Below are 11194 nucleotides of genomic sequence, written 5' to 3' on the forward strand. Positions count from 1 at the left end.
ATGAAAGCATGCCGTCAAAATAAACGTTTAACATTTCACACGTTTTCAAAACAAGACGAACTAAATGGGGCTTATTTTAATAAACACAATCATAAAAAAGCTAATAACAATTTATTACTAAAAGCAATCCGGTATGTAAACAATTATTGAATTACAAAGTTTTACAATATGAAATGAAAAAAAAACATCATACAACTACATTTCCTAAAAACAATAATCACGAATATTAATACATTAAACTTAACAAATTTTATATGAACAAAATTTCTATAATACTATATATAAGAAACAAAATTGGGGCGAGTTGTCTTTCGATTGGGGCGAGTTGTCCAACATATTTGGGGCGACTTGTCCAGATTTTCGGGGCGACTTGTCTTGGGGCGAGTTGGCTTTGGGGCGAGTTGTCTGGCTCCCCTCCGTAGTGCGTAATTTCTAAAGAGTTCTTCTTCTCTTCTTGAATAAAAGCTATTTAAAAATCTAAGGCTTGTATTATGTGCCTTTTTCTAATATCCACATGTTTCTGCAGTATGTTTATCACGTCAATTGCATTTTAAGTTTAAAAAAATGAACTTTTAATTTGCGTTTTCTGTTATATGGGGCTTTTGTCGAAAAATTCTTTGTCGAAATATGGCTGCCAAAACGATGTTTGTACTGGTGCCTGCATTCGTATGACATGCCCTTTTATTGAAATTAATAAAAAAAACATATCGATCGTTAAAAGTATTACAAAAGTTTGCAATAGGGGAAAGAAAGGCTTGAAAATTGCTTTAAAAGGTTGCAGTATTAGGCTAGATTGAACTTTACCGGAACGCAGTTGTTTACCACTATCGACAAAGCGGGGGTTTGGGGGCTGTAGCCCCCGATACTAAGGAAATATATAGGATAAAATGGATTATAAGATGTTGCGTAAGTTGTTATGTGTTAGGTGTTATGGGTTAGGGTTAGGGTAAGCTGTTTGATGTTAAGTGTTGCGTACCGGTAAAGTTCAATCGTCCCCAATATTATAATGCGATCATTTCGGCATTGAAATTAGTGTACTGTAATTTAAATGGTAAAACCACAGATACTGGAATGTTAATCTTGCAGAAATTCATCTGCAAGCATGATTATAAAACGATTTTAATGATTATTCGACCTATGTCCAGTGTGACCATTGGAGTGCTAGACAAGATGAGTGATGTGAATATTATGGACAAAATGAATGGGCATGTAAGGGATGGGATGCGGATCCGATTGGGAAGAATAAGTGTTCAATTTTCGAATTACCTTACTAGCAAATACGATGATCTCCATATATTTAAATTTCAGATTGGAGAACAAGATTACAAAAATACACAACGATACGCATGCATTCCATTCACGCCATTCTCTCTTGTTTCGTATGCTTGATCTTTTATCCCTAAAGCCACGTATTGCGACAAAATCAGTGGCAGTCTTGCTCTAGGCTTGAAGAATGTTAACACACTGTTAAAAGCAGCTTTATTTGTTCAAATATCTCAGTTATTGAAATATAGTTGAAAAACATCTTAAGTGCATAAAAGACAAGTGTTCTTGCAGTTTGTGCCGATATCTTAATTAAGGTATGTGAATACATCCTTGAATACGTCTGAAATCGGTGACAAAATTTCACTTTGCGTGAAGTATAACCGTGCATAACCGTGCAGTACACAATGAACTTTTAAACAAGAACACAGGCTAATAAAAAAGTAATTCTGATGTATTTTACACTGCCATACGCAGCATAAAATCTGTATTTTATGTACTCGTTGAAATTCTTGTTTTAAAAAGTGCTTGTTCCAGTCAAATCTCTGTGTATGTTTGGTATTGAAAGTGTCGTTAAATGGTTTTACCAAAACATACTGTTATGTGTGGCGTATTCTGCAATAACTATAATGTCAAGTAAAATAGTTGAATAAAATCCACAGGATTCAAATCCGGGACCTCTGCGAGTCAGATATAACGCGCTTCCTCTGTGTCTGTCAGGCTTAAATACTGTTCAGCCTATTGAAAGTGATATTATGGGCATCTAACAATTTATAGGTGTATATCGCAGCCGTTTTTTTATTTTTTGGTGTTTTCACTTCATATACACTTATATTTGTTAATGCAGCATCAACATCCTATAATGCTAAAACAAGATCCCGGAAAGAGAAAAATAATGCATTTGAATATGAAAATGATTCGATTTCAATGTGAATCAAAATTGAGTGTTAGTGCAGATTCGTTCATACGACACAAGGGCACTATTTTGTTGAACGTATCATTTCGGCTTAGAGGACTGGGTGAGTCATGTAAAATATCGAATATAATATATATTTTTATAAACAATTAGAAGAAAGATGAGTTGCAGATAATTGGACAGTTACCACATTTTAACTAACTCTTTTGGCCTGTTAATTTTTTTCAGCTCAAATCAACAGTGAAAAATGCCCATAATATCACTTTTAAACGCCTTGTAAGAAAATACACGCACTTTAAAAATTATCATTACAATGCATTCCAGACGCTTTACTCTATTAATAAATGTATTTCCTTTACAGCTCAACCGATTTTTACAACTATGCCCCAGATCTGAAAGGTTACTGCAATACATGATTGAATTAATACCTTAATGATCTTGGGAGTAAATATTTCAGTTTTTTTGTTTTCAGTTATTCATTTAACATCTCCAGACTTATCAGAAAGTTACAGTCAGGTCCAGCTGTTGAATCTTCATACTAGTATTCAACAACTGACCTGTAAGTGTGATTATGATTCTTTAGTTATGCATACATGCATTGCACTCGACAACACCGTCTTCAAATAGTGATGCTTTTTGGTATTTTATTTCAGATGTACATCGATGATGAAGTTACAATCTGGACAAGATCTGACAGACGCAATTAAGTGAATCGACATTGTGACGGCTGTTTTATCGAAATTATGTTATTAACGGTATATGGTGATTAAAATGTATTTAACAAATTACAACATGCTTGCTCTGTGTAATAATAACGAAATCAAAAGCCATTGCTTCGGTTATCATCGGTTGACTTCAGTTATCCTCGGTTATCATCGGTTGACGTCAGTTATCCTCGGTTATCATCGGTTAACTTCAGTTATCGTCGGTTATCATCATTTATCATCAGTTATAATCACTCTCATCGCATCATCATTGAATATACCACTTGACATAATTCGATAGTAATATAATAATGATTCTTTAATAAAATATGTATCGGTAATTCACATTTATATTCAACAAACAATGTTTAATAAATACAAACATTTACATATCAGGCATTAAGCAAACACAAAACGCACTGAATGTTTCTACATGACACTTGATGAATCTTTGGGTAAATATGAGCCTCGTTCTGGGAAAACGTGGCTTAATGCACGTGCGTAAAGTGTCGTCCCAGATAAGCCTGTGCCGGATAAGCGTACATACGCCGTATGCTGCTATATGGTGTTGTACGACGCAGACGGACAAGCGTACATACGCCGTATGCTGCTATATGGTGTTGTACGACGCAGACGGACAAGCGTACATACGCCGTATGCTGTTATATGGATTTGTAAGACGCAGACGGGCAAGCGTACATACGCCGTATGCTGTTATATGGAGTTGTACGACGCAGATTTCTTCTTACACGTACTAATGACGAATAGCGTTCCACTCTGCAACATAGACACTCAAAATGTTAATTTAACAACACTTGCAAAATTTTGTTTCGTTTTTATTTGTGAGCGTTAGCTCACAAATAATGTAGAGACAATTTTGCAAATCAGTATGGGCTTTACTACGTTAGGAACTGTAACCCGTGACTGCCTGTGTGTATAACTGCAGTAAAATTAAGCAGACGACGAATGCTAGGCTAGGAGCGTCTGCTCTAACCACCGCATCTGCCTGTTTATAGTTCCCACTGGTACACTAAATTTTGTGTATGCATTCAAAATTATTTAACAGCTTGTAAGACAACGTTGGTCAGTCTAGTGTTTATCATTGAGATCTGTACATATTGGCTGCTTTCAGGAAAAAGGGGCTTAATGCATGTCAAATAAGATTAGCCTGTGCACACTGATTAACAACATGTCTCAATATGTGCTTTCAGACACACTCTTTATAAATTTGAATTGGTTGTGGTCACTTCAAACTTGCGATATAAAAAGCTACACATACTTTTGAAAACTGAATTGCGTCTAAGATTATAAAACAGCGAACAAATTCAGTGCCTTCGGCGCTTTGACTTAAAGTTTAGTTTGTGCTGTTGTTTTTGTAAGCAAACAAATAATAATATTATGAATCTTTCGGCTCGAAGGTCGTATCCATCAAAGTTTTCTTGTCGGTCCCGCGACTTCGAGCCATAAGGAGTCGACTAATAAATGCAAGGGGAATGGGTGGAGCAGAGCGCCGTTGATATCTCTATTAGATATCTAGATATCTAGGCATGGACGATAAAATACATATTGGGTGTATAACTTTTTTACTAATTTGCCAGGAAGCTCTATACGGCCACCGCTCCTTTAAAGGACGTGGCATCTGCATCATGATGTATAATGATAGATACATGCGACCTCAGGTCATATGATCTCCGGTTCCAGCGACGAACCTTTTTAGTTAGTGCTCACAGTGAAGACCTTTTAGTTGGTCGAACGTCTAATGAAAACGAAAAATACTAGAAGGTCATGCTTGAGAGCGGTCTCAAATCATTCGACCCCCTGGTGCCAGTGTGTAACCACGAGGCAACGAATCGGCTCAAATAATTTAGCCTATGAAAACGGGGCTTAATGCAGCCCGCACGTGCTTATTAGGTACGACACTACGCTTTTATGATATTTTTCGTTCAAATTTAGTCTCTTCTTAGCGAAAATTTTAGCAAAAGGCTAAGCTCCCCGTGCGCATTACAATACCATGCCTCGCTCGTTGTCCGCTTCCCTGAGCAATAGGCAAACAAATCTGTGGACGGTAATCACACAAATAATGAAAATGAACAGGTCGCTTTATTATTTGAATAACCGACGAGTTTCATTCAGATGTTATCAAATTATGAAACTCAATAAATATAATAATATAATCAGGATATTTTTTAGACCGATGATCAGACCTCACACTTGGGCATGTTGGTCCAAAAAATGTGTTAAACATTAAAAGCTAAATAACAGTTAACTTCATAGCGACACGATTCAGATGCATGTGCAATACAAAGACAAGACACTTCAATTTAATGACCATTTAATTACTAAATAATTAAACACATACCAAAAAACTAGAACTGTGACTGTCTGAGAAACGATTACATAAAAACAAAACGATAATCAATAGGACAACAACATCTCGAATTTATTAAATTGATGTTGAAACAAAGCATCATATAGCTAACACTCAATTCATTAAGAAGTCGAAATAAAGCGTTAAAAGGATAAACAAACATACAGTCGCCGTGGCGTAGTAGATATGGTGTCCGCCTCGAGATCGGGAGGTCACGTGTTCGATCCCCGCTGTCGAATCGTTCTTTAAATCTCCCCATAGACACCAAGTCCTAGTTCTAGTCCGAGGAAATGGACTCAGGAGCGTTTCAAATAAGTTTAAGGCTTTCCATGCAATCGAGCTAAAATAAATAGGTTAGACTAAACTAAACTAAGGCGAATCTACAAAGCGGCTGTGTGTGTCCATCTTTGTTCATCTTTAGCAACATAAAATAGTTCAGTTGTTTGAAATTAATAATATTCTTATAGCTAGTTACTATTCAAAGGTTATGATGTACCAAAACACCGATACTAACAAGTATTTCAGATAGAAATATCGTCACAAGATGGCCTACGTGCGCCAGTAACCGTAAAATCTCTACCGTAGTGAAGTTATACGACCCCTTGCTTGTCAACTTGTTTTTCTTGGTATATCATATTACGTTCTTGATAGATCATTATATTAAGTACCTTTTATTTGAAAGTTTCAATGCGTATGTTATTAGCAAATTGAATGATGTTGGTCATTAAAACTTAAATGGTCGAACATCTGGATTAAAAAATATGAGCCGCGCCTTGGGAAAACCGGGTTTAATGCATGTGCGTTGTGGTCCAAGATTGGCCTGTTCAATTCCAAACTATCCGCTTGTATGGAATTTTTCAAGGGAATTATCGTTTAAATTATCAGCCAGTCTATGTGGAAAATGTCGTTTCTGATTAGCCTTTGTGGATTGGGCAGGTTAATCTGGGATGACATTTTACGAACATGCATAAATGCTAATCTGGGACGACATTTTACAAACATGCATTAAGCCCAGATTTCATATTTTATCTTTATATAGGATTATATTCCATGAACTTTTCTTATTAGCACAGTATTTAGTTTTGGCCTATTTTTTACCATTTTCTGTTCAGAAGCAAAGTGAAAATGACTACATGCGAACAGCATAAAACCAGAACAGCCTGTACTTAAAGGGATCTTTTCAAGTTTTGGTAAATTGACACAATTGAAAAAAGTTGTTTCAGATTCGCAAATTTTCGTTTTAGTTATGATATTTGTGAGGAAACAGTAATACTGACATTTACCATGGTCTAATATAGCCATTATATGCATCTTTTGACGATTTAAAAACCTGAAAATTATTAAGCGTTGCAACGCGAACTGATTTAATAATTTGGAGAGTTCTGTTATTGTCGTGTAATTTTGTGAAACTACTAAGATTGCTTATATAAAGTACAAAATACATCTCTCATACATACTTGGCAGGATGGCCGAGTGGTCTAATTGGTTTTTACCCCAGGACTCCCGGGGTCACTGGTTCGAGCCCTGCTGAAGGCTACTTTTTGCATGTTTTTCATTTTATTCTTGTTTTTTTTTTACTGGAGCTTTTTAGATCCAATGTTTACATTTATCAATATACAGCATTTAATGAAACACTTCAAAACATGCCAAAATCTGTGAAAAGGCCCCTTTAAATCGTCTCGTTCGTTTGATAAATAACTGAACTTCTTCAACGAGCTTACAATTTTCTTATTAGTTCAACATTTGTATGCCAAACATGAGTTTTTATGCACTAATTGGATGAAATATACGCGCATTTATAAACATTTGCATGCGAACGTCCTGATAACGCAAACATTTAAAGAAACAATGGTCCGCATCTTCGGTATGGTATCATCAATATTGATTCCTTAATGAGATCGTATTAGATATGATCTGGTGACCTAGTTTTTGGAATAACGTGACCCAGATTCGCACTCATTCTAGATATTGTCAAGATAAATATTCGGAGAACGTTGACTTCTGATCGATTAATAAAAGAAGCCTCTGCAGTGAAAACAAGTTTTTTTTCTAAGATTTGACCTGTAGTTCTAGTTTTTGGACACATGCAACACAGATTCTAACCGCCGTCAAGATATTTTCAACATAAACATTCTGAGAAAGCTTACATTTTACAGTATTCACTACGGATGCTAGTTGAGCTCAACGCTGATAAAATGTAACAATTACTTTCGGCTTTGAGCCATTACTTATCAAGTGTAATCTAGTTGGAAAGAATTTAATCATGATAAACATATACAAATTTGTTTAAGTGACATTTTTTGCACATCATGTACTTTTAATAGTCACAATTACAAAACTTGTAGCACAGAATGGTCATACTTGATGAATTTAATAACGCACATACACTATTCACCTTATCTTATAATCGATTATATAAAAATATATTTATCCAATGTTTATTACTTATAACGCACATACACTTTTTACCTTATCTTATAATAGATTATATAAAAATATATTTATCCAATGTTTATTACACAAAATTCATGAGTGACTTACGGGTGCAGATAGTGAGAACTAATTTAAAATACTAAAGTAAATGACTTGACATGTTCAGAGGTACACAACACCTATTCAACAAGGAGACAACATTTTATTTGTTTGTTTAAGGATATAACATATCTAGAATACAAATAGAGACAATAGCAGTTTTGACATTTTTAAGTACATTACATCATTATCCCTTGACTTTTAATTGACTTATTTCCAATAACCAATTTTAATTTGTATTTCTTATATAAGAATAGATAATTTAGAATAGATAACTTAAGATATTTTTACAAAACAATGAAACATATTTTCAAGAAGTTCAATTTCAAGAGTGCTTTTAATATTATTAAATGAAAAACATGGCATATAACAAGGTTTTTCAATTTAAAAGCATGGTTTTCTGTTTACCACAAGCCTACAGCAGTCATTTGATATACATCTGTACTACATTTTTGCGTATATATAAGTTTCATAAAGTAAATTACACAAGCGTTGCATCTTAAAGATTGAACAAAAATGAAAATGATTTGAACATATGCATGAAAACAGTGAAATAGTTTTAACTGATTGAACAACAATACAGTATTTATTTACACTGACAATTCCATTTGTTTTTCATTTTTTAAATAAAAAATGGCAAATGTAAAACGCAATAGTCAACACGAATTTCATCAGGCTATTAGCACATTTAAGCACATCAAAATATGTTCTGGTAAATGGGGATCTACATTATATACATATAAAGCACAGACATATTATGTCCGTATGCAAACACCTACACTTGATGAGCAATTGATCACCTTTGTAATAACTTTGTAATCAAACGACTGAACTATATTTTCATAGTATTTTTTATTTGAAATCACAACACACTTTCATGCATAATAATATTCTTTTTCCACTTGAATATTCTTTAATCAGAATGCAAGAAATCAGCACAAACACATCAATAAATAAAAATGTAAGTCTCTTCAAGTCATATAAACTTAAATATTTGATAACAAATTAAGAGTACAAGGCATAACACAATCAATAAATAAATTTATACTCATGTCAACAACCAAACTATCTGATCTTAAGATATTTTCTGGTGTTTTTTAATTGGGAGATTTCTGGAAACTGGCCGCAGTGAATGCACTCCATTAACAGCTTATGTGGCCATGTCAACGTGTAACAAATTGTAACATAACTCGTAAATTGTCACATTCACTTATCAGCTGCACGTTCATAAAATATACTATAAAAAGTACAGCAAGTACAATGTATAGATTTATCATTAAAATATACACATTTCTGAAGAGGCATTTTGTGTCAAACATTCACTTATAATCGTCATAATTACATGTTATTTTTTATCTACAAATTCCATTAGACTAATTGTCGAGTATATCATGTAAATAATTGATTTTCTCTATGAATTTACTTGTTATGTTGAGATTGTGAACACATTAATTTTCTTACAAGGGAGACTGTGTTTTTATTTTTGAAGCAAACAACCATTGCTCTAACCCCTGAGAACAAAAAGAGACAACTGCACTACTTAACAATTGCCCAGCATATTACATCAACTCTGCCTTGATTTGTAACTGACTGATTTGTTGCAGTTGCTCTAATATGATCAATTGCACAATTTACTATATACAGAGATCCAACATTTATTGTGGTAAAGTTACTGGTGATTGAGAGGATGAAAATTTGGACTTGTAAATGTGTATATACACGATATAAAACACGAAAAAACTATTATGTTCAAAAACAAATGTCACACTTATGACGCATGTAAGTACATGTATATTAAATATCAACACAAAATTGGCAAAATCAAACATAACTTTGACATCAGTCATGATTTTTCATAATTCTTTTAATAATTCATTTTTAAATACTCAGTTTCAAAAACATTGAAAGCTTTCCAAGTAAGAGGCATATCTTATATTTAACAAACCATATCAATCAAATAATAAGGTAGTAGTAGTACATACAGAATTGACAATTGAAAGAAGATTAAATGATTTTGTCTTTATTTAATGAATATTATTTCGAATAGTGCCATACTTAACACGATTCTTGATAATACTTCTATATTGCATGTAACAACAGAAAACTGAAACTTGTTTTTTACATGAATATAATCCAATACATATTTTGTATATAATGTTACCAGCATAATTTAAACAGCTTTCAATTTTCTTAAGCTCAACGTATGAAATAATGTCTTAAGTACAATTTAATTTTCATGCATTTATCATTATCAGGTGCAAGTTTCATAAGTATTGATAGACGTGCTATATTTGTGCTTAAAGTAATAATTAACATACACGCCTTAATCAAATATCCTTTATATCATTATATTTAACTATATTTAACAAAAATATTCAATGTTTAATGAATGACACCATCAAAATTCAAAGTCCCCAAGACATGACATATTGTTTTGCTTTGAACACATCTTTGCTGGTCACATTAATTATGGTTTCCCCTTAAATTGTTGTGCTTTGTCATTTGCCATTTCATTCTGAACAAGGTCATTTATTTTTCGCCCGTTACAAAGTTCAAAGATGAGATCTGTCAGAGTTTGTGCTTAACATACCATGAGGAATGTAGAGAATATCTATCTTAAACAGTATTTATCTCTGAGCTCTCCTAGTTTTGACTGGGGTCATACGGTAACAACTGCTGCAAATGGCTGTGGTTGCTGATTGTCTCTGAGCTCCTAGTTGTGACTGGGGTCAATTGTTAACAAACTGCTGCAACTGGCTGTGTTGCTGATTGTCTCTGAGCTCCTAGTTTTGACTGGGGTCAATATGGTAACAACTGCTGCAACTGGCTGTGTTTGCTGATTGTCTCTGAGCTCCTAGTTTTGACTGGGGTCAATATGGTAACAACTGCTGCAAACTGGCTGTGTTGCTGATTGTCTCTGAGCTCTTCGTTTTTTGACTGGGGTCATACGGTAACAAACTTGCAATCCGGCTTGTGTTTGCTGATTGTCTCTGTGCTCCTAGTTGTTGACTGGGGTCATATGGTAAACAACTGCTGCAACTGGCTGTGTTGCTGATTGTTTTCTGAGCTCCTATTTTGACTGGGGTCAATATGGTGTACAACTGCTGCAACTGGCTGTGTTGCTGATTGTCCGCTGAGCTCCTAGTTTTGACTGGGTTCATACTGTAACAACTGCTGCAACTGGCTGTGTTGCTGATTGTCTCTGAGCTCATAGTTTTGAGACGGGGTCATACGGTAACAACTGCTGCAACTGGCTGTGTTGCTGATTGTTCTCTGGCTCCTAGTTTGACTGGGGTCAATACGGTAACACTGCTGCACTGGACTGTGTTTGCTGATTGTCTCTGAGGCTCTTAGTTTTCTGAACTGGGTTCAATACGGTAACAACTGCTGCAACTGGCTGTGTTGCTGATT

General features: G+C 34.5%; 1 protein-coding gene across 1 annotated transcript in view; it reads left to right on the plus strand.

Moving 5' to 3' along the window:
* The first annotated feature begins 8705 nt into the window (after positions 1-8705).
* LOC127839775 (uncharacterized) overlaps positions 8706-11194 on the plus strand; it is a 4660-nt gene continuing 2171 nt past the window's right edge. The window contains exon 1 of the mRNA XM_052368162.1: positions 8706-8744. Coding sequence (XP_052224122.1) covers positions 8706-8744 — 39 coding nt within the window. The remainder of the gene's footprint in view (positions 8745-11194) is intronic.

Source organism: Dreissena polymorpha, chromosome 7 (assembly GCF_020536995.1).
Source record: "Dreissena polymorpha isolate Duluth1 chromosome 7, UMN_Dpol_1.0, whole genome shotgun sequence".
Classification (NCBI taxonomy): domain Eukaryota; kingdom Metazoa; phylum Mollusca; class Bivalvia; order Myida; family Dreissenidae; genus Dreissena; species Dreissena polymorpha.